Here is a 23,552-nt window from a genome sequence, read left to right on the forward strand (position 1 = left end):
GTCAGACAATAATTGATGGATACTGAGATTGGTTCATCCTCGAGTCTAAGTGGATGTCGGAAAATCTGAAAACATAATGCCTCTGGCCACAGCTGTCGCAAGCGCGGAGGCATAAAAACTGCTGACTGCTACCAAGTTTAAGGCCCTTTAATGCCCTTTGAACAGTTTAACACCAAACCTCAACCATAAAATTTCTTTAAAAGCTGTACTGCACTTAAAATCATAGAAGACACAGCAAAGCAAGTCATTTATTATCACTTTAATTTTATAGGGGAACCACAAGTACTTTAAAAGAAGGTTATACAGCGCTGTACATTTGGGAGTAGTACTGACAGACTTGATAGTCATATCTTCTCCCGTTAAATACTATTCATTTAAATGTTCTATAATCTTATAATGATACAGTGATACAATAAAAGCTTGTGTAACTGGTCCTGCAGCTTTTTCTGATATGTCGATATCATTTTTGTTGGGACTGTTATTTCCTTGTATTTTTTCCAAAAAAGGAAAATAAAAGTTATGATCAAAAACCATACGACAGGCAGAAACTGCCAGGCTGTAATCCTGTATGACTCCCAATTCACTCACACAATAGAGAGAAAGAGAGACAGAGAGAGGGAGGAGGGAAAAAAAGAGATACAATTTTCATGTTCTGAAGGCTGGTCCGTGATGGAGATGGGCATCAGTTCATAGTGAGGAGCAGAGAAGCGCAAGATATATTTTGCCCTTCCTGCAGCCTCGACTCTTACTCTGCCCGGCCATCAACCCGCTCGAAGGCTCACTTCCATAGCTGTGTGCTCAGAGTCTGGCCAGATCCAGCGGCGGCCCATCCACCCATAGCTGACGGAGGCTGACCGAAGGCCATCTGGCCACCTGCACCATTAAGAGCCAACCCTGACATCTGCTGATTCACCTGAGGATGGAAGAGAAATCTGAATTAACATCAGAACCTGTTTATAACCTTTTCCAGTCACATTACAGATTTAAACCTGCTTAGAAACATTATGTAGTACGAGCTTCTACACAGCTCCTGTTTTAAAGTTCTGTTTTGCTGCCATCTGGTGGCCACCGGATGCTCTGCCCAAACCATGCACAGTTAAGCACTTCACAATGCAATATTGTGCAATGAATCATCACAGCTGGGTGTGGTCACAAGTGAAACAACTCAGATGTGTCACACACCTGAACACACCCTCAAAACACAAGATTTTGTGTCGAGTTTCTTCTTAAATAACCTCTAACAATGTCAACCTACCTGACCCATGTTCCACTGAGCCTGCTGCCCAGGCTGGATGGCGTACATGCCCTGAGCAGGCACCATGCCCGCAGGCATGGCCCCGCCCTGTGGTCCCATCATCCTTGGTGCCATGCCCATCACACCGGTGGCTGGCGCATTCCCCATGAAGCCATTAGGCATCGTCATCCCGACCATCATGCCTGGACTGGGTCCCATCATGGCTGTCCCGCTCTGAGCCATCATGGCACCCATGACGGTTGTAGGTGGCATGGCCGTGCCCATGCCGGGGAAGGCCTGATAACCAGCAGCGGCCTGGACAGGAAACTGCATCTGGGAGGGCCCCATGAACATGCCAGCTATGGAGGGAAGAAAATATTATGTATACGTGCAGAATTCAGTATTTTAATGATTTCCAGAACTAGCCAAATCTTCAGTCTTTAAGGAGCCGGTTTGTTCAGCAGGAAGTTAGTAAAGCTCTGTGGGACTGTGTAGCCTACATTTATTTACATTTTGGCAAAGTAACACATCAAAAGTATGTCAAATTAGCAATTATCAGGTCCTGCTTGCAATGTATCCAGGTCGGTACAGACAACTATCACTGGATTATCTTTGATACAAAAAAGAAGAAATCTAAAAATATGTCGATTCTCTGGCAAGTTCTAGAGTTAGAAGAGCATCTTTATCTATGAATTCCAAGTAGATTATTGAACATTTTTGTAAAAGACTTAGGGTTTGTGTCTTCATCAACTGCCAAATACCAAAAGATGATATTAATACCTGATCACATTAGCAATCTCTCTTACTCATTCTTTTATCAGATAGTTCCTGGTTTAATTAAATATTTGGCAAGTTTAAAAAAACACAAGAAAAACTCCATGCACTCTATTTTAAACTATCAAGAAGTCTTTATTGAACCAGCATGGTCATATTAGACCTTAAAAAAAAGACTTTTTAACTCCCTGATGAAGGCTGGATGCCAAAACACGTTGGAGTTGGACCATCCCAGTACAATAAAGGCATTTCAATAGTTTAAAGGAGAGTGTGTGGACTTTTCCTCAAGTCTACATGCATCCCTATCCAAAGATCAACTCTAACAAACTCAATTTGAGTCCAGAAAGTGCTCCTACCCTTATATTTGTTCTTGTTCGGTGGCTTATGCTGAGACATTATAATAAATGAGACATTACAATACAAAAAATATTTCACATTATTTCCAAACATTTGCATCCTCACCAGCAGGGGCCTGTTGGGACATGCTGTTGGTTCCATACAGGGACAGGATGGAGTCCTTGGACAGGGGCTTCTTGGCCATGTCGTCAGTTTTAGTGGTGCTACTGCTGTCACTGAACAAGTCCAGGTCTCCCTGTCCTGACCCAGAGCTGGCACCTCCTCCGGCTGGTCCTGCTGCTGCTGGAGCTTGTGTCGGAGTGCTCGCCATGTTACTGGAGCTCACCTGAAAGGAGGAAACAGATCCCCACTTTTTGAAGACGTGATAAAGGAATGAAAGAAGAGTGATTCACTTTATTCAACATGCTTTTCAACAAATTATCATCAACAAAGCTTCCATAATTAAATATGTGACACATACTGATACTTCTCACATAGCTGTGAGCCTGAGCAGGGCGTTAGAGCAAGTTTACGACCGTGTTACCATATTGGCCCTCAGCCATCAGCTGCCGTTTGCCAAATTTGACAGAAGGGTTTTCATTTTTTATTCATTTATAAACGGGGTGATAATAGCCTGTCCTCTATAATAATGCCCCATATTTCAACTGTGGCCTGATGGCAAGCTGTTGGTACTGTAGCAGGTACAGATATAAGGCTTGGTGATTCTCAGATCCTATAGACTTAACAACAACAACTTCTATAACCCATAACAACAATAACACAGTGATATGATGAGTATATGTTTTACATAACACAAATGTAATTTTATGGTTTTAAATAAGTTTTCCAGGGGCTCAACTTCATTGTTTCGTAAAAATAAAAAAGCCAGTGATAGAGAAATGTAGCAGCAGGGTAATTTACAACAGAGGCCAAAAAATGACTTCATCTTCTGTAGATTCAGTAAGAAAAAGAGAAGTTGGGCTTTTGGAAGTACAACAATAAACAATATTAAAAAGCAAACAATTAGTGGATTCATTGAGTAGTCATTTATCAGAGGATAAATCAATAACGATTTTTGTAATGGATAATACGCTTTTCAAGCATTACTGTTTATATCACTGTAAAGTATCTAGCATTCATTACCATTTTTACATTGAATGATTAATGATTAAAACTCAAATTAATTGAAAATGAAAGTAATCACCGTCAGCAGCCCTGTGTAAAATGATTGCCTCATTAGCTGCACTCATTTTCTGTTTCTCTTTCACTGTCTCTCAGTATTGGTGTTGATCTTGATGATTATCACTTGACTTTATATCTTTTACTGCACACTTCATTTCAGTTTTACAACTGGACAACCATTACTGTCAAGCCCTCCTTAGAAATATTGAGAAATTAGCACCAAATCCAGTCAAAGTCTTGTTTGGCTTTACCTGAGAAAATTGAGCTGCTGATGTGGACGCGGGGAGGGGGTTGGACACCATGGGGCCGAATATATCCAGGTCGTTGTTGTTCTGGCTTGTGCTCGTGCTACCATTGTTAGTTGATGCAGCTGTTGGTGTGTCTGTGACAGAAAGGTAGAAAAACCGGCTTGACAGGTGGAAGAGATGCGTACTCAGTTAGCAAAAACAACCCTGAGGGGCTATTTCAGCAGAACACAGAAGAACTCACTGATGATTCCTTAATGATATTCTACCTGAATTCACTGAGAAATTATGAAAGATCATAAATAAAATCCCAATACAATATGTAATTGCTGTGAAAAGTGCTGTAAAACAGAGAGCATGTTTGCTAATGTGAGAATATGTGCTGTCTTTGTATTTATTTAACTGCAGAGACCTCCCACAGCTGCAAAACAGCTCACACATTAAGCTAAATGGTTAGTACAATAAAAAATTAATCAGCTTACCCTTATTAGCTCATTGGCCACAAAACAAAGATAACAGTAAATTCAAATAATGCAATGCCCCTCCACGCCAATCAGTAGCATAAATGTGTCGTTTTCTTTTAAACTGTAAATGAAATTTCTGTAATGAAGTGATAGCAAACATTATTCCTCTGACATTCAACCACGCGCACAAAACACATACAGAAATCAGTGGACAAACAATAACCTGTAGTTCGAGCCACCATTAGACCATGAGAACAACTCATTTTAATGGAAGCAAAACTGTCTATATTTACACATAACTGCCACAAGTAATCCGGCACTTGATCTATGAGTAACCCGAAGTCTTAAAACCAAAATCACATCACAGGAATCGCTCAGCTGTGGTCAGGTGTTGCCTCTTTTAATGATGCATGATCAAACTGCCTCTTCAAACCCTCTTTATCTAACCAGTTTCCTGCGTATTATTATACTGTTAGTTCCTTGTAATGTTTAACATCGATCCTTCAAAAAGAGTCCAAATCTAGACGTAAAAAACAACACGAAGTTACAAGTGCGTCACTAACCTCAGTGACTGAGTCAGCAGATTTAGCGTTTCCTCTAACTGCCACAAAAATAAAAAAAAGTCTTGTATTTAATGTTTTGCAACTACAGAGCAGCAGGATAATTTTATAGTTCACATTAACAGCATCTTAAAATAACAATAGACTTAGTTACAGCTGATAAAGACAGAACGGCAGATGTGAGAGTGGTTAGTCTGCTGCCTGTTAGATGAAAGTGACATGGGAATGTGCAGTCACACTCACTCATATGTTACTGCTAAGTGCTAGAAACTGAAAAGGGGAACACACCGAGTTTATTTTTTTTTAGACATGACGCTTTCTCCCAATCCCACTTCTTTATTAATACACATCGAGACAACAGGTTTACAGTGACGACACGAGCTGACGACAGACAGACATTGTTTTACTGGGCCAACATGTTGGTTCAGTGCAGTTTTCCCCTGATGTGATAACGCGCTGAAGAGGTATACAATCACAGCATCAGCATGCTACAGCAACCAGCTACAGTTAACCTGCACTCATCAGATATAAAGTAAAAATCCAATACACTGTGGATCCTAGATGCCATATACATACTAAATAACAGTGTAAATATCAGTAATCAAGAATTAAACTGCACTGCATGCCCATTACAACTCAAAACTCACTGCTCAACCAGTTTATAGCCTTCAATCATTTATTCCATCTGCACAACTGGTAATAACAAGTAAACCATTACAAGCTGAATCCCGATTTAGCCTGATCCCATTAATATCTCAGTCAGCACATTTCAGATGACTTTTATCTTTCAGTAACGTAAGAAGTGCACAGAAACTCACCGAGGCCTAGTAGGTTCACAGAAGGTTCTGAAGTCTTAGCGGGGCTGATTTTGGGAACTGGCCTGGACTCTTCATTCTTTAAAAAGAAGTTAAAATAAACAAAACAAGCATATCAAACACCACATGGGACAAAACCAATGCTGAGGAGCATGTTTGTACAGCTCTAGTTTCGAGGCAATGTGTGTGAGATACCTACCTTGTTGTAGGATGACACCTTGCTACCTCTGTCTGGCTCTTTCTCTTTCTTACCATCTTTCGGCTGGAAAATAAAAAAGATAACTCAAAGTAAGCCACAGAACAACTGATGCCAGCTTCAACTGCTCCTCTGTAAAAGCATGTGAACTGATTTAAAAGCGATACATACACTGCTCCCATTGGTCACATTCTTGCTGTAGTATTTCTTCTTCTCATATTTATCCCTGATGAAGAATTCCACAGCTCTGAGATCAGAGTTAAAGGAAAACAAACAGGCCTAAACAAATGACTTCAGTTTACATAGTATGAGGCGTTCAAGTTCCTTTATGTGTGCATGCTGATAGTGAAGGATACTGGTCTGTTTGAGGTCTTCTGAAGCTTTCTGGAAGGTTAGCCTCATAAAGCTGCCTGGCCCTGGTGTTACCCATATCCTGTATACTCTGAAAGAGGAAAGACAGCCGGGTCATATAACAGCGTTCCTGCACCTTGTCTTTAGTCAAATTAAAGCACTTTTCAAGCATTTTCAAGCTTTTCCAGCAACTTACATCTGTGGTAAATGACATATTGATATAAGCATGCCGAAATATTTCAAGGGGCACTCCACTGAATTTACATGACTTTTAGTTTGCTCATAATGGGGAATACTAGCTAGTAGCCAGTTAAAGAAGTGGTATGATGTCCTCTGTGGCTTTCTCACATATGAGAAAACCACCCAGATGATGTCATCAGGGTTATGACAGGTTGGGTTTAAGAGCTCAAACCCTTTACAGAAAGCCTGTGGAGTCTGTGGAAGGCTGGGGGATATAGATTTAGGTCCAGTTGCCTTCGACGACAGACCTCGCCGATGTAACCGTTTTAACAATTTCGCATTAAAAAGTGCCCAGTCATTGTGCGCCATTAGGATCCATGTTGCAGCTTTCAGAAAAGGGGTTTCCAGTTGTAATTATGACTTGGATGCTCATGTTAACAGTCATTTGCAAGTTGAAAACTGGTAATTACGGTTACTTCAAAATGACATAAAGGCGGGACACTAACACACACCATCAATTTGCATTATGGGAAGTGTTGGACCCAGTATGTTTGAAGCTTGGCCCGCACTAGGCACTAAAAGCACGGATCTACCAACCTCTGCTGCACAGAATTTGAACATTGTGTGTTCAATTTTTCTCTCTCAAGTTGATTAAGGTGCGGTGTTAAATTATTGCGGTGTTATAACCCTTTACAGTGTGAGGCATTGAGATAGAAAGTCTGGCTGTCAATAGAGGACAGATGCCTTCAAGTAAAAGTATGCTGTAATCAATCTTCTCGTGTTATATACAAATAAGACTTGGCAATAATGTGCCAGTGAGATTACTGCTTTAATATTCATGAGATAAAAGGGATCTTCGTCTGTGTGTAAACCAAAGAACACGAACAAGAAAACAGTACCTGGATTTGTTCTGAGGTCCATTGGTCCAGGTTGACTGACTTCACTCTGGATATGTGTACCCCCAGGTTCCTGTGGATGCCAGCACACCGGATGCAGATAAATACTCCCAGATTCCAAGATGCCCATCTTGGACCTGACAAAGCAAGAACAACAGATTGTTACTTGAACATGGAGAGATGTCTGAAGAAACACATATACATGCACGATCATGCAGTGACTTAAAGTGCCAAAACAGGCTCTGCATTCTTTAACAATGAGCTAACTTGAAAACACGAGTCAAGTTCCTCTGAAGGACCTGCCACGGTGTGTTCAACCAGCCCGCAGCTGAGCTGAAGGCGGCGGCGAGGGAGAGGCACTGTGTGGAGCTTATGTAGGTTTACAGAAGTTAGCTTGCTAGTTAGCCACTTAGTTTAGCTTAAGGGGAAGAGATGTCAGCTGACTAGCCTGAGCCAGATACACACTAGCGAGTTAGCTTAGCGACGCTAACCAACGCAGATGCTACATTGTTAGTTAGCTTTAGCGGCGGACTCTGGCTGGAAATGTGAACTTTGAACAGTAAACGTGGAAAAAAAATCGACAGTGTGAATGTCGCACCTTTCGCCTCGCAGTCGGCGCAGTACTTGTTGTCTTCCTCTCTCAGCATTTTGGACAGGATGGCCTGGTGCTGCTCGTTGAGTTTCTGGGCCTTCTCTCTCTCCGAGCGGGTCGTCATATTCGCGGCTTTTGGTGTACTTCTTTACTAAAAAGAACTCAGGTTCAATCAGTCGTAAGTCGAAAGAAGTTTCTCATAAAAGACCATAATCAGAGGGATGAACGCCTCCGAGTGGGATATGAAAACACCCGGAACCGGAATCCCTTCTCCGCCCACAGGAATTCTAACGCTGACGCGGCGGCAGCACCGGATTGGTCGAGAGTTCTGACGTCGTCTGACGCACACAGTTTCTTATGAATTAAGTTTGAACATTTTCATAAAAAATTACGATCTGCTCTGAATGTTTACCCACCAACCCCCCATTGATAATTCTGACTGAAAAGATGCCAACTGGTGACCTAGATAACCAATCATTGATTATATGGGTTTTTTTTTTTCCCTGAACACAACACCACATCTACTGTCCCCAACTTTATTAAACATGGACAATAAAAATATATACAACATTTACATATATACAGTACACTATTGGGGTACATGAAGGCATCAGAGATTTGTTTTGTTATTGATGGTTAAAGCTTGCCGTGAAAATAGGATGAAAGAAAATGGTATGTAGTTAGAGAATACTTTCAACTCCATTAAGCATTAATATCCGTTAACATGAAATTTACATTAAAAACCAACTAAGAAAATGTTTTGAATACTTTCATAACTTAAATGTAGGTGTTTTTAAAATACCCGTGGTTACTCTACATCCAAAACTGCTCTTAACCTAAAAACATATTTGGAGCCTTGATTTAAAAGACATATACAGACAGTACATCACTATATCTGTTGCTTTCCCAGCACAGTTAGTTCTCATATCAGCTTACATAAATATACATAATGACAGCACTATACAAGCAGGATCAAATTAGAAACACTAGCAGATAAGTGGTGCTTGAGATGCCTAATGCACCACTGACTCAACAAAAAGTTTCCAGGCGGATCTTGAAGTTATTCTCTTGGTGCCTCACTGCAATGCCATAGCGGAGCAGCATCTCTACGTAGGCTGGCCAGAACGTGTTGTCTATCGTCACGTAGGGATCGTGTGGTGTGTTCAGGACCTTGTTCATGAGAAGCTAGACAGAGGGAGACTTGGGTTAAGTAAAGGTGCAAGATGACACAGCTTATAAAAGAAAGCAGGCTGAAATTTAGATATTTCATAGAATTTGGTTTGAATGACGGTTTCTCTTTGACAATACACACTGGAAAGAGGTGCATCACAATATTTGATATTTTTTGCACTATAACTAGTATTTTCAAAAGCATTTGAGAATGAGCCATTACAATGATGTAGATTACAACCTGGCTATAACACATGTGCAGCACTTTGGGTTGGCAGAGTTGATGGCTGTTGACTTTGACAACGTTACCTCATGCTTGCAATATGACTGTCTGCAGTTCTGTAATTCAAGAGGACTAGGGCTGGTGGGGACTGCGATATAACTACTCACATCCTCACTGTGTAGTCTTGGTTTTTATAAATGTCACTACAGCAACAAGCAACAATAAACACACGGAGCTCCTTCTTCCCAAAAGACATCAAAACTATTTTAAAAGAGAAAGATTTTTCACCGACCATTCTGATTAAATTTGTGATACTGGTGTTCACTTGAGAAATTTGGATTTGGTTTCTTAGTCAGGCTCCCAAATGATAATAGGCTCTTTCAACACTCAAATGCAGAAGTGCAGAAAAGAAAAATCACGGGTGTAAAGGTGCATGTACAGTACTGAGGGTCCTGAAACTGGCTTATATTAAATACATACAGCTGTTATTAATGTGATTAATTATAATATGATAAAATAACTGCTATAAAAAAGGTCCGGCATCCTTTAAAGGACTTGACCTATGAAGATGCATGATACAACACAGTTAATGGAACAGTCACTACCATCAAGCACTGTTCTGTATAGTTTAGGAGTATTTTAACACTATATAAGTATTTGTCTTATTTAAGTAATAACTATTAAAATGATCTTGTATCCCAAACTTTTTTGGTTAAGAAAAGTGTACCATGACATTTTCAAATAAGCAGATTTGAGTTCTATGAATGTAGAATGGAATCCTGCTGATGAAGGTAAAAAATAAACTACAGTATCTGAGACAAAGTCTGTGAAGTGGCAGAGATTCTGACCATTTTAAAACACAACGCTGTTGAGTTTTGGTAATGTGCTTTGTGAGTTGTTGCTTACAAAAAAACAAAATTTAAACTATTTGCACGACTGGGGATCTACCTGACATTTCTGCTAGATTTTTGTCTTTTTTGTGTGATTTGGGTGAACTGGAGCTTTAAGTATTTACTCTTGACCGAGTCTGACTCACATGACGTAGATTGTTGGTATAGGCCATCCACTGGCCCTCCAAGTAAACTACAACAACCTCCAAGCTAGCAACCTACAAACCAAAAATGGCACATTTTGACCAAGATTTTGACCGTAAAATACAGGAGGCCTGCTTGGTTCTTTTGATACCAGGGCACCGTTGTTGCATCCTGGACTTAGTGCCACCCTAGACAATTATGATTGGTTTAAAGAAATACAAACAACTCAGAAGCCTAGCATCTGCTAGGACTTCCGACGCTAAATATATATTTTACGTATTTTTATGATAATTTTCATTCTATATTTATGATTCTTGACTTTTGTACTACTTTTTTTTCTCTTAGTTTCTATATTTTGACCATTGTGCACCATTGTTCACATTGTATGTGAAAACCTTCTTGGCAATAAACCACTTTCTGATTCTGATTTCTATAGTATAGTATATTAGTTTATCTTAAAGCAAGAGAAAAACTCATTGCACATCTAAGCTAATTATTCAGTTAATCAAAACCAACCTCAAGGATTTCATTCAGGGAAATCAAGTCTTCATTCAACTCTTGGGTCACGTTCTGAAAATGAAAATGAATCATGGTAAGCTGCATCGGACTGGCAACAGCATGGCTTTTATATGTAAACAGGTTGTAAAAGCACAGATGATCGTTAACAGGTCACTGCACCTTCTTCTTCTTGTTTGTACTGGGTTCATTCTGAGGGTGAGGGACGTGCTTCTCTAGTACGTCCCCCAGACACGCCATCAGCCTTTCCTGGTATTCCTTCATTTTCTGGATTTTAGCCTTAGTGTCCTGCAATACCCTGTGGAATACACGCACAGAAGCAAGTTTGATTTGAGTATATTCACAAACATTCATTTTCAAGAATATCATCGTTTTGCCTTTGTCTTCAAACTCACCCGAGATCTGATATTTTCTCCTTTTCTGTTTTCATTCTCTCAACATGATCAGTGGCAGCCATCAGCGCCTGTGTCTTCTCCTCCAGCCACTTCTGTTCACTAAAAAAACCCACAAACGTTTAGATCAGTGTGCAGAGCAAAACCGATGAAAATGCTCTCTCTTCCCTTCAGTTCTGGGAAAGCATTTACATGCCATGAGGAAGGACAGTAAGTGTATATCTAAAGGGTTACATACAGTTCCTTAGTTTCTCTCAGATTCTCTCTCTTTGCTTCATAGCAAGAAACAACCATCTCAAGTTCAGAGCACAGCTTGAGCATCTGTGGAAAACAAAGTTGGAAAATGGACTGCATAACTGGAGCAATACAGTTAAATAAAGAATTTCAATAAGAGGCATTCTACTGTGACATTAAATGCTGCATTTTAAACACTGACATACCTCCTCTTTTCCAGCTTGAAGTAAAATTTCTGAATTCTCCGCCAGCACTGGATGGAGCAACATAAACAAAAAAAAAATCAATGCATACAGTAGATAAAATACTAAAATTTGATTTGATCACCTGTAAGCAGAATTTGATACAAATCACAAAATTTAAGATTAAACCTTAACACCAATTTCACACCACACTAAATTGTTGCTTCTGAATATGGAACAACATTAAACTCTAACTGTGGCATTAAACTGTGGTGCTGATTTGCACTATTCATACTTCAGTTGTAAATACTTACAGTACATCACATTATGATTATGGTGTCTATCACAGTGTGATTGGAGGACTTACGTTTCGGCTCCACTGTCAGCCACTGCTTCAGTTCTGCTTCTGTTGCCATCAGTCGATTTACTGACTATGGGAGATAAAATTGGCATTCAGAAGTTAAAGGAACATAAAAACAAAACACACTTTAGAAGGAGGATTAAGTCATTGATTACCTATTGACTAAAGGTATTTAAATACCGTATCATATTTTTTAAATGAAAAAAAAAAGTGCATAAGAACATTTTTAAGAGCTTTTTTTGAGACATCGCTGTGAGGATACTGCAAAGACACAGAGCATCATCTCACCTGCTCTGTTGGATTCTCACAGCAATCTGGTTCACTCAGTATGATCTCATTCTGAAGCTGCAACACAGAGAGACACAGTTTGCAGTTTGTACAGTCTTTCCACATCCAGTGACTTGTTAGAAAGGACAGGGTGAGTCGTCAGGTTCAAACATGACTTTACCTTTTCCAGCTGAGCAAACTGATCCTCACACCTGTCCATCAGCTCACTCCAAGCGGCCTCTGACATCTCTGCTGCTGCCTGGTCGCTGGGATTCACCTCAGCCTGAACACAGTAAAATAAACACAGTGTAAATAAAAGGTGTCGAGTTGAATTTGGATATATATTCAGTGGTGGGTGAAGTCATCAAATACTTGAGTAAAAGTACCACACTGTAAAAATACATAATGACGAGCAAAAGTCATGCAGTGAAAATGTTACTTAAGTAATAAGTATATGGAAAATATATTCAAAGTATTTAAAATCCCCTGTGAATGTACTATTATATATCATTACAATATTAGTAGTGATGCATTCATGTACAAGCAGGATTTTACTGGTTGGTTTAAGTGATTCAAGCTCATTTTCTAATTTTAATTTTCTGTCAATCGACAAATCGTTTTAGCTGCACTTGTATATACTACTGGGAAGTTTAATGTACAACAAAAATATGTTTTGTTGCAGGAATCTTAATTAAATAAGTAACGTAACTTAAGCTGTCAAATAAATGCAGTGGAATAAAAAGTACCATATTTCTCTCTGAGATGTGTTGGAGCAGAAGTAGAAAGTGGCATGAATAGAAAAAAACTCAAGTAATATATCAAGTACTTCAAATTTGTGCTCATGTACAGTACTGTGTTAATGTACTTAGTTGCTTTCCACCACTGGATATGTATTTACATATAATACATTAGTGAGTGCTGCTCAGATAAAGTCAGCAGTGATGGGTTAGGTCTTATTAGCTAGTTTACGGTACTTTACGGTAGCAGGATATTCTCGGTAACGGGCGCAAAAACACGTCACACTAAATTATTGTGTACATATCTGCACAACAGGGGGTAGCTAAAGAGCGTGTAGTCTTACCATATTTTGTATTTTTCGCAGTTTTGCCTCCACGAAGCGGACAACAACAACAACACACCGCGGAGCTATAACCAGCAACAGACGCTTCCTTTTCAAAATACCGCCAACTTTGATGACGTAACGTCTGCGACAGACGCAGTGCTGAGGAGCGCCGATGCTGCGCAGGACTGCGCAGGTGCGGTGAGTGCAGTTTGTTTATGAGCTCCTCGTAGTTAAGGCATAGATTAAAATTGTAGGTTCGGTTCCGAACACATTACTGTTATCCTTCCTGAAAACATATCAGCAACTTTAAAGGGTAACTCCACCAGTTTTACACATTAAAGTGTGTTTACAGGTATTGGGGAGTACTACTGCTGCATATGTGACAGACGTAATATAAAGTCTTTTGTGGCTACAGAGGAAGCTGCATGTGTTCTGTTAAATTAGTCTACCTATAGTGATGTCACTCAGTTGCTGAGATGCATTGTGGGCAATGTCCCCAAGACCTGTAAACACACTTATGTGTACATTTAGTGGACTTACCCATGGGTCCAAATGTGCTGTCAGTGTAGTATTACACAGTAGGATGGAAACTGACACCAGATAAATATTATTATCTTGAACATGGTATTCATGGCCCTACAATAAGTCTAATGAGGCTTTTATTCACTTAGACAGAGTAAGAGAAAACAGACAGAGGTTTTTACTGTAGATGTGGACCTGAGTATTTGTGACTTGAGTCACCGTTTTGATGACTTGCAGCTTGACTTGACAGAAAGTAAATGATTTAAGACTCCACTTGGACTTGGAAGTTAAAGACTGGAGACATGATGACTTAAAGTAATAAGTTTTTTGTTTGATTACATTTACTTAAATGAATATCAATAAATTATAATACAATTCCAATTAATTGTCAAACTTTTTCACAGGTTGGATAAATTGGCCAATAGTATCATTATTAGATATGTACTAATACCGTGTATTTTCTCTTTATAAAGACCAGATACCTACTTTTTGGTATAAAGTTTCTTAACTTGGGACTCAACTTGATGCAACCTGTGACTTTACTTGGCTTGACTTACCTGAGACTTCGACCAAATGACTTGAGTCACATGTCAGATAAGAACCAAGTTATTACCCAAATCAAACCCTTACTGTGAATTTAACAGATCTCCCGATCAAAGCAAAATTCAATATTTTCTGGGGGAAAATCTTACATTACCACAGCAGCATTGAAATCTGTCAGATCTGTTTAAGGAAAACAGTAAATGGCACATGAAACTACTAATTTCCTCTATGCTTCACACCATTGCATTCAATTTCAGAACTTTATCTTAACGTATCACACATATTATTGTTTGTATTGTTTTTATTTTATTTTGCTAAGTACAAACAGCTTTGTGTCTTTATACTTACTTTACATTTTCTTACATTTTCAATCTTGCACAAAATGCTTAATCAACCTATTTATGATCATGCAAACTAAGCAAATTTGCAGTTTTACTTGTGAGAGAGTGTGTGAGAGGTAAGAGAACTAAAATACACACACACACAAACCCACACACTCACTAACACGCACGCACACATACAGCATGGCTGGTTAAGTGCTCACTGTAGTGGAGTACACTGTCCTCTAGTCACCAGCAGGTGTCTCTGCTTGTCTCTCTTCTCGGTGTCCAAGCAGCTGACTGGAGTTTGGAGCTTGTCAGCATCTGCACTTCCTTTTTCCTTTTCCTCCTCCTTCCTGCTTTTTTTCTCCTATGTAGTTCAGAATTTCATGTGACAGTCTGAACATTACCATTTTGTCATAACCAGTACATTTTGGCCCCATTTAAATCCTACATGATTTAAAGGATGGACCCATCAGATTTGGATGTGCTTCCAGATGACTACCATCAGGGACTCCTTGGGTTCATTTCACTTTATTCCTCCATTTATCTGTTTGTTTGGGTGTGTTTGCTCTGAGCAGCTGAGAAATTTCCCATCACTTATATTTAATAACTTTTACCTCATAATTATACCATATTTGCATTCTTTATATCCTTTCTACGCCCATATTTATCCAGAATATTTTCCACTCAAAATTGTATTTATATGACTTGCAGTATAATTTCTGTCTTTTTGTCTGGGGATATTCTATACATTCTTGATTTTCATCTCTGCTGTAAAAAACAAAACAAAATTCCTGCTGGTGCAGTTTTAATTATATTAATTGTAAACCTTCACCAGCAAAGGACAATATGCTTATCATCAAACCAGCTTTGCAAAAATTGTTTAAAGGGTAACTCCAACAATTTTACTCATTATAGTGTCTTTACAAGTTTTGGGGAGTACTACTGCTTATGTGGGGAAAAAAGTATTTTAAAGCCTTTTGTGTTTCCAGAGGAAGCTGCATGTAATCTGATAAACTGCTTCCAGAGATGTCATTCAGTGGCTTAGTTGCATTGTGGGTAATGCAGGCAGGCAAGTTTTCAAAAGGAAGAAGAACGCATGAATAAAAAGGTAATTTGTTGTTAAACTCATAATGAGTCCAACCAATCCTATAACACTTTATAGGAGTACAACGCTCGACCTGTGCACTGCTTTTCAAAACCTGGCGCCTACATTACCCACAATGCAACTTAGCCACAAAGTGACATCACTGGAGGCAATTTATCAGATTACATGCAGCTTCCCCTGGAGCCATAAAAGGCTTTATACTACTACTTTATACTACTTTTTCAACATATGCAGTTGTACTCCCCATGACCTGTAAACACACTCAAATTGGTGGATTTGCCCTTTAAAGAAGCACATAATAACTCTTAATTATTCATTTTGACTGTTTCTGCAGCCTTTGGTTCATCTTTCTGACTTTTCACAGCGTCGTGGGAACTGCTGTCACATTGATAAAAACAGAATATTCTTTCTAATCGTTCTGCTGCATATCTGTAGCGTTTATCATCCCTCAAACTCCATCTGTCTGTGATCTGAAGCCTGTACTGATGCCACTCAGACTGTAGCAGTGAGGCAGAATAACTTCCACATCAGGAAGGCAGACTGTCATTTATTTATTTATTTGTTTTTTGCCAGTTTTTTTTTTTTAAACTTAAGAGTACAAAGTGTCCAAAATACAACAACCAACCTGCTTCTCTTTCACTTCTCTCTCTCAAACACACACACACACCCACTGGTTTATTTATAAGACAAACAAGCACAGGTTTGCTGTTGTTTGGTTGTAATGATGTTAATCTATCAGAGCATTGGTCGGTTGCAACAAAACTGGATGAACAGTTGAGTCCAAAAGGTGACTTTGACCCAGAAAACATGCAGAAAAAACAGCCGTATTAGAGATTGTACATGTCTGTGTTTACTATGTTTTAAAGCCACACATCCCCAAAGATCACACAGCCTGGATTATTTGAATGATCAACTAGAATTTGATTAATATGCAAATTTCCCAACAAACTGTTCCATTTGAGCCCTCAGCGCAGCCTAATTAATCAACAGTTAAAGGAAATTAATACATACATCAATTCTGTCAGGAACATGCTTAGTTCAATCGCCCGTAAAATTGAAGTTTGAAGTATTAACTGGCTCCACAGGAAGGCTATGATTAAAACTCTACAATTCAGGCAAGCCAGGCAAATATGAAGTCATTTACTGATCTCCTCTTTATACGTATTCATTATTATTATTATTATTATTATTATTAATAATAATAATAATAATAATAATAACAATAATAACAATAATAATAATAATATGTTGATGGACGATTTTTCTGCTATGTTTGAGAAGACTTACTGGAAGCATCAAACTAATTAATTCATTTTAAAGCTTGTTTTAAAGGCTGTCACTCGACCAGCGTTGCAAATATGAGTCCACTGTGCACCTGAGACTTAAAATAATAAGAGAGAGAGAGGGGGAGGAAGGGAGAGAGAGAGAGAGAGAGAGAGAGTATAAAAAAGGGGAGGAGATGAGATGAGATGAAAAGAGAGAGGGCTGTACTATTGTTTCAGTAGGGACTCATGCATCAAACTTCAATTTTCCGGACGATTGAAGTAGTGATTTTTTTCCATCTTGAAGTGAAATACTGAAATACACTTAAGACCTCCAGATTAATTACCACGAAGTGGTCCCACAGACTGTAGTATTACTTATCGCCGGGCCCGCCTGACAAGCCCTCATAAAATAAGCAAGTGAAATCCATAAACTTAGGCTGCCTTAACACTCTCTCCCTTCATAAATATGCTTGATTCAGAATGGGCTGCACAGGAGGCACACGCACACACACGCACGCACACACACACACACACACACACACGCACACACACAGTATTGTAATATAGGCATACATCTAAGAAGAAGGGTCCGTTTTTAAATCTTCTTACTTGCAAGTCAGTTAACAAAATTTGGAGATACCTTAAAAATCAAGAGTTACCTTCAATTTACTAAACCATGATAAACACTATTTATATTCCTTATTCAGCTGTGATTAGGATAAACATTTAATATTTGGTGGTAAGCACTATAATGCAGTTGTAAGCAGAAAAAACATGACATTTTAAGAGTTTATTAATAAGTATAATAAAGTACACTTATATAGTAGTATAAGTATTTGAAAACATGTATAACTTTTTATATTCAGACATATTTTTTAGCAATTTAACTTTAAATTGTACTTTAACAAACACTACTATAAGCGTTCAACTGCATTATAACGTGTTATAAACCGTTTGTTAAATTATAATATGCTGCTTATAAATGCTAAATGGGGGTTAAAGTAAAGTGTAACACATTTTACCATAGGACTAATTCTCCTACAGAGAATTGACAATAGCTTCAGCCGTATTAAATGCTTACAGGTCTATAAACTTATTCAGGTTGTCGGGAATAAAAAAAAGTGGAAAATAAAAAAACACACCAACTCTATAAAAGGAGAGAGAAGAAGAAGACAGGCCTACTTATCATTTCTTTGAACAAAGAGAGTTAAACGGGAGGCAGCCTTTTGAGTTCCTCTTCTGGACACTCTCTCTTTCTCACATCGCCATGTTTTCAGCTTCATTAAACTCCTTAAAGACAAAAGAAATAAAGAGGCAGAAGAAGAAAAAAAGGGGCTGAAAAAAAAAGAGATGAGAAGAAAACAAACAAAGGGCTCCCTAACCAGACTTTGGCATAAATGTCACAGTCGCAACTCTTTATGGCTCCCTACTTAACATTAAAAACACTTTCAACAAAATCCATTTCTTGTTTAGAAAACCTTCTTGGACAGAAGTCAAACATATTATTCCGGAGCTAAAAAGCGGAGAGAGACAAGCGGCTCACAAAAAAGGGGCAGTTTCATTGTAATTCATTGACTTGTTCAAAACGCCAGGCAAAGAAAAGGGCCAGACATTAATAGCCGCAGATGCCCTCATGAAGGGAGAGTCTATGTAGGCATTATGGCCTTTGTTCGCACCCAGTTAAACTGTTTAAAAGGAGGGTTAACTCAATCCATCAAATTGTCTGAAATTGTGAGGAAATTTCAAAAACCATATGGCCTCCAAACGTTTGCGTCCTTTTTGTGCGGTGGGACACACTTGTCTCAGTATTGCTGCCTGCGGGGGACCGGCCCTGCTCCTTTGTGGCTCGTCCCATCAGGGAACGCTGCTCATTTGTCCCCACTTTTCATGCTTTACGCTCAAAATTACGGCCCAGTCCCGCAGAACAAAAAAGGTCTATAAAGGCCCGAGAGAAACTGGCCCAAAACTTTGTGTTTTTGTGGCATCCTCGTCTTTTTTTCCCCCGGCACCAGATTTGTGTTTCTCACATAAATTTTTGCCACGAATGGAGAAACACGTCTAAGGGTCAAGAAGCCATGATACGCATTTAGGATGTGAAAGGAGACGTGAGATTCCGGGCCACAAAATGTTTAGAGCATCCTAGTAGAAAGGGACACAAAGGGACAAAATAGTTGAGAATAATAACTCTAAGCAGGCCGCTGGTGATGGGCTCACACGCCCAGATTTGGCAACGAGAGCGTGTTTCTCAAATGATTTTGTGTCCTCGCTTGAAAAAAAAAAAAAAAAGAAAATCCCAGGCTATTATATCCATAATAAAAAACAAACAAACTCGATATTAATTCAAGAATTACAACATAAAAGATATATTCAGAAAAGCCATTTTATTCCCATAGTAGCCTATATACATTACAGTCTGTGCATTGGTTTTCAAATAATGTCCTGATTTTAGAAAGGCACTTACAGGTGTACAAAACATAACAAATTTATAACTGTAAATCTATTGTATCCAAACAATAAATCTAAAAAGTAGCATACAGCTCGTCAAAATCACCGCAAGATTCACTTGTGTTTCTCGCCATCGCTTGAGCATTCCCATAAAAACGCACAACTGTGAATGTCCGAGTTTGCGTTTCCGACCATCACCATCATCATCATCATCATCATCATCATCATCATCATCATCATCATGCACCGCAGCATCGGGACGCCGAATGTGAGCAGAAGTCAAGGGTCACAGTCATGAGGAGGAAGAGGAGGAGGAGGAGGAGGAAGAGGAGAGCCGGCAGTGACTGAGTGACTCAATGGCGATTTGGCTCACAGAGGAAAACACAAAAACAATTAAATAAAAAAGGAAAAATAATAAAGTAGAAATAAATAGATTATGATCACAAATCAAAGCATGCATTTACATGCACAAAATATGAAAAACTGGAGCACTTTCATAGTGGTGTGTGAGGGCAGGCCTTATAGGAGAAGCTGTGGAACAGGTGTGTGTGTGTGTGTGTGTGTGTGTGTGTGTGTGTGTGTGTGTGTGTGTGTGTGTGTGTGTGTGTTGGCCTATAGTGTAAAAAAATAATAAGTTACTCATGTCATTTTAGACCATATTGCTTTGATTGCAAGAAGTAACAGTTTGCTAATGAATACATTGTAAAATACCACTGCATATTTCTTGTTCTGTGTTCATGCTTCACTATGAATAGGTCTATCTGTGCCGATATAAAAGTCATACATTTTGGTACATGTTCTGAGATATGGTATACAATATAAGCAGTAAGTTACAAGTCCTCGGGAGGATTTTCTTTATCGTCTTTTTGTGTTTGTCGACCTTCCAGCCCCACGCTGCGCCATCAGTCATCCACATCAATCTCCACGTCCTCGTCCTCTGAGCACTCTTTACTAGTTGTGTGGTCTGAGAACGGAGACAGCGGCGACGTCCGCAGTTTCTGAGCGAGCTCGTGCTCCTGCTGGCCGCCCCGCGCGGGGGACTCGCCTCGCGGGTGGCCCAGCGTGCCGTTGGCGCATTTCTCCAGATCCGCCAGCTTGGCGAGCTTGTCCAAGGGGACCTGGCCGATGGCCTTGGCCGACTCCACGTCGGCCTTCATCTCCTCCAGGTCCCGTTTTAGCTTGGCCCTCCGGTTCTGAAACCACGTGATGACCTGCGCGTTCGTCAGGCCCAGCTGCTGAGCGATCTGGTCCCGGTCGGCCGGGGACAGGTACTTCTGGTACAGGAAGCGCTTCTCCAGCTCGTAGATTTGGTGATTGGTGAAGGCCGTTCGAGACTTCCGACGCTTCTTCGGGGTGGTTCTCTGGCCGAACAGAGTCATCCCGTCCCGGCCTGTGAGAGAGAGACAGAGGCTGGGTGAAAATCATTGAATCACGCAGGTGCGGGGCTTCGTCTGCACCGCCGCAGCGCGCGCGTAAAAGCGGCCCTAACGCAAAAAAAAACAACAAAAAAAAAACAATGACAGTGCCGCTATATGTGGAACAGTAAAGCCTTCAGCTAGTGTTGGAGCAGGTCATTACAAGAATATTACACAGACACCGCTGGGAAATATTGAGCACCACACACGAGACCTTAATATTAAAAAAATCTGAGGCGATTTATTTCGTTCAGCAGCAGCTCAGAACATTTACACGCCTTTGTTCAACAGGACATATTTAGAGGAAAAATACGCATTTAAAATTTCAAAACGAATTGTTTTTTTCCAGACAATTAAACAAGCACACATATACTGGATGAAATGCATGACAGGCTGCAAAATAAAAGGTGGAACCAAACGGTTATTTTCTGTCTGGTGCAGGCCACTGAATGGGAAAATTAAATCAGATGAAACCCCTCAAATTTAATTCTTAAAAGCTGTGTGCAAGCTGTGTTTTTCGGTGTGGAGATGTACCTTCCGCAGCCTGTAAAACGCTGACTTCCAGCCCCTTGAAGGTCTTGCTGGCCAGCTCCTCCAGCGCGCAGAGCGGGGAGGTCTGGGTGAGCAGAGCCCGGCTGGACAGAGGGATGCTGGATGAGCGGTGCTTCTCAGAGGACGAAATTAGATGAGCCGTGCCGCAAATTGTGTAACTTCGTTTCACGGACGGTTTGTTGAGGATGTCCTCGATGCTGAAGGGGGTCAGCGGCTTGTTGGAGTTGGCTGGAGGCGGCAAGTGGTCCAGCGGACTTCGCCTCCTGTTTTCCACTGCATCACATTTGGCCACTTCTTTGGATGTCATCATTGGTTGTGCGCAGAGTTTATGCGGGACTTGGTTGGAAAATATTCAGCGGTTAAAAACGAGCTAATCTGTCGAGGGGAAAAAGTCACATAACAGTTGGGAGGTTAAAAAAGACGCGGAGGAGAGGAGGGAGAAAAGAAAATCTTATTCCAAAATGGGATGCCTTCAAAGTGTCGATCCTCGGGAGCAGCAAGTCCGCAGGAGTGAGATGCCTCCCTGAAAATGGCGAGGTCCAAAGAGTTGACGATTACTAACAAGTTATCATTGATTGGTAGGTAATCAATTATCTCCAGTGGCACTTTCGCCCTCTTCCCTTTCACTCTTTGACTATGTTGCAGTCCAGTGCGGGGCTTTTTGCGACTGGGGGTGTCCCATTAATTAGGACGCATGGCTGGAAGGAGGAGGAGCCCGGCGGAATTATAATGCTTTGTGCTCTTATCATCTTTGGTCTAATTTAGTCGTGTGGTGAGATACCAGAATAGGTATATGGGGTAAATGAGGGGAAGCAGAGAGAGAGGGAGAAGGAGAAAGAGGGAGATGAGGGGGAGAGAGACCACAATCCGAAGCCTGTTTAAGCGTTTTTATGCGCCAAACTTTGGTTCAGTTGAGCAGGAGTTGTTTTATTTAGAAGTATTTGGATTATCCAGGATGGTGGCAAAAAATAGAAAAAAAAGACAGGTCGACTCAGGTGTCCTATCTTAGATGTTGCAGATAGTCAGAAGGATATTTTTCCTCGACCCAAAGCGTGGATGATCCTTTGTTTTGTAAAGGTAATGTCGAGCTGGGCCATATATCAGCTCTGATGATACCTCCTCTGGGGCGGGAGAGAAGGAGCAGCATGCATCCCTCTCAGCAACGCCAAATCCGGGCCATAACTCAGGCGAAAGGGCTCCTTTTATATCATCCGAGAAATATTTCATCTCCTCTCAAATTTCCCCGCGTCCTCCAGGTTTGACATGATGAGTTTATTTTGGTGCTGGGCGGAAAAGAAAAAAAAAATCGGCTACGGGCTGTTTTGCATAGGACGAACGAATTTACGCAGTATCCTATAGAGCAAATATACAGTTATTTTTATTTTCTTATAAATCTGTAAAACTATTTATTATTATTACTGTAAAAAAAAGTCAAAGATAACATTTTTTAAAGCCGATCGAGCCGATTCTTTTAATGGATTTCAGGTTTAATTTGATCTTTACATAAACAAAAGGACCAATAATTTTACTGCGGAAAAGAGACATTTAAAACCAATATTATTATTATTATTATTATTATTTTTATTATTATTATCATTATTATTACTGTTTGCAGTTTGTTTGTTGGTGTTTCTTGTTGTTGTCAATGCTTATATGACAGTGCTTTTATTTTGTAACATTACATTTTTTTGCCTCAGTAATGCATAATATTGTTAAGATTAGCTTCACGTCACTGATGGACGGACAGTAAAAATAAAAATATCAACAGAGTGGTGATGATGATGATGATGATGATGATGATGACAGAGATAGAGAGAGAGAGGATAAGATAAATGCATTGTAGCATTTTATGGTTTGTTTTTAGCCTAGTTAAGTTATTTAATTTTCCTGTAGTATTGTTTTCCCTTTGTCATTTTATTTATTTATTATTATTTTTAAAAAACATAAGATAACTGTATTTAATCAGCCAACTCCATTTTCACCACACTCCTTAGGCTATTCAGCCTAAACATTATATACAGAGCTCTTGTTTGAGACAGGACAGAGAACAACATCATACTGACACCTTGATTTTACCCAAACTTTCACTTTCTTTCGTTTTTTAATATGTAA

General features: G+C 39.8%; 3 protein-coding genes across 3 annotated transcripts; all 3 read right to left on the minus strand.

Annotated features, from left to right (window-relative positions):
• Positions 1 to 244: 244 nt before the first annotated feature.
• Positions 245 to 8,114, minus strand: LOC141003866 (stromal membrane-associated protein 1-like). The gene is made up of 10 exons (XM_073475346.1): positions 7,832 to 8,114; positions 7,237 to 7,370; positions 6,163 to 6,248; positions 5,978 to 6,053; positions 5,810 to 5,872; positions 5,614 to 5,689; positions 3,778 to 3,908; positions 2,471 to 2,690; positions 1,256 to 1,593; positions 245 to 913 (listed from the first exon to the last, which is right to left on the minus strand). The coding sequence occupies exons 1-10, from the start codon at positions 7,947 to 7,949 to the stop codon at positions 779 to 781; spliced, it is 1,377 nt and encodes a 458-aa protein (XP_073331447.1). The 5' UTR covers positions 7,950 to 8,114; the 3' UTR covers positions 245 to 778.
• Positions 8,115 to 8,414: 300 nt separating this feature from the next.
• cenpk (centromere protein K) lies at positions 8,415 to 13,362 on the minus strand. Its single transcript, XM_073475649.1, has 10 exons — positions 13,286 to 13,362; positions 12,386 to 12,487; positions 12,226 to 12,282; positions 11,944 to 12,007; positions 11,601 to 11,647; positions 11,399 to 11,481; positions 11,164 to 11,262; positions 10,931 to 11,066; positions 10,769 to 10,822; positions 8,415 to 9,010 (listed from the first exon to the last, which is right to left on the minus strand). The coding sequence occupies exons 1-10, from the start codon at positions 13,286 to 13,288 to the stop codon at positions 8,855 to 8,857; spliced, it is 801 nt and encodes a 266-aa protein (XP_073331750.1). The 5' UTR covers positions 13,289 to 13,362; the 3' UTR covers positions 8,415 to 8,854.
• A 7,013-nt stretch (positions 13,363 to 20,375) lies between these two features.
• On the minus strand, positions 20,376 to 21,750 carry lbx1b (ladybird homeobox 1b). Its single transcript, XM_073478329.1, has 2 exons — positions 21,423 to 21,750; positions 20,376 to 20,863 (listed from the first exon to the last, which is right to left on the minus strand). Exons 1-2 carry the CDS (start codon positions 21,748 to 21,750, stop codon positions 20,376 to 20,378), a joined length of 816 nt encoding a protein of 271 aa, XP_073334430.1.
• Between the last annotated feature and the right edge of the window lie 1,802 nt (positions 21,751 to 23,552).

Source organism: Pagrus major, chromosome 1 (genome assembly GCF_040436345.1).
Source record: "Pagrus major chromosome 1, Pma_NU_1.0".
Taxonomy (NCBI): Eukaryota; Metazoa; Chordata; class Actinopteri; order Spariformes; family Sparidae; genus Pagrus; species Pagrus major.

Coding starts and splice junctions, on each gene's coding strand:
- LOC141003866 (XM_073475346.1), bottom strand. CDS start 7,949: ATGACGACCCGCTCGGAGAGAGAGAAGGCCCAGAAACTCAACGAGCAG. Junction 7,371..7,831: donor CGCCGACTGCGAGGCGAAAG/GTGCGACATTCA, acceptor TTGCTTTGTCAG/GTCCAAGATGGGCATCTTGG. Junction 5,690..5,809: donor AGGTGTCATCCTACAACAAG/GTAGGTATCTCA, acceptor TTCTTTTTAAAG/AATGAAGAGTCCAGGCCAGT.
- cenpk (XM_073475649.1), bottom strand. Junction 11,482..11,600: donor TTCAAGCTGGAAAAGAGGAG/GTATGTCAGTGT, acceptor TGTTTTCCACAG/ATGCTCAAGCTGTGCTCTGA. Junction 11,067..11,163: donor GAGAAAATATCAGATCTCGG/GTGAGTTTGAAG, acceptor TGTATTCCACAG/GGTATTGCAGGACACTAAGG.
- lbx1b (XM_073478329.1), bottom strand. CDS start 21,750: ATGATGACATCCAAAGAAGTGGCCAAATGTGATGCAGTGGAAAACAGG. Junction 20,864..21,422: donor CGTTTTACAGGCTGCGGAAG/GTACATCTCCAC, acceptor TCTCTCTCACAG/GCCGGGACGGGATGACTCTG.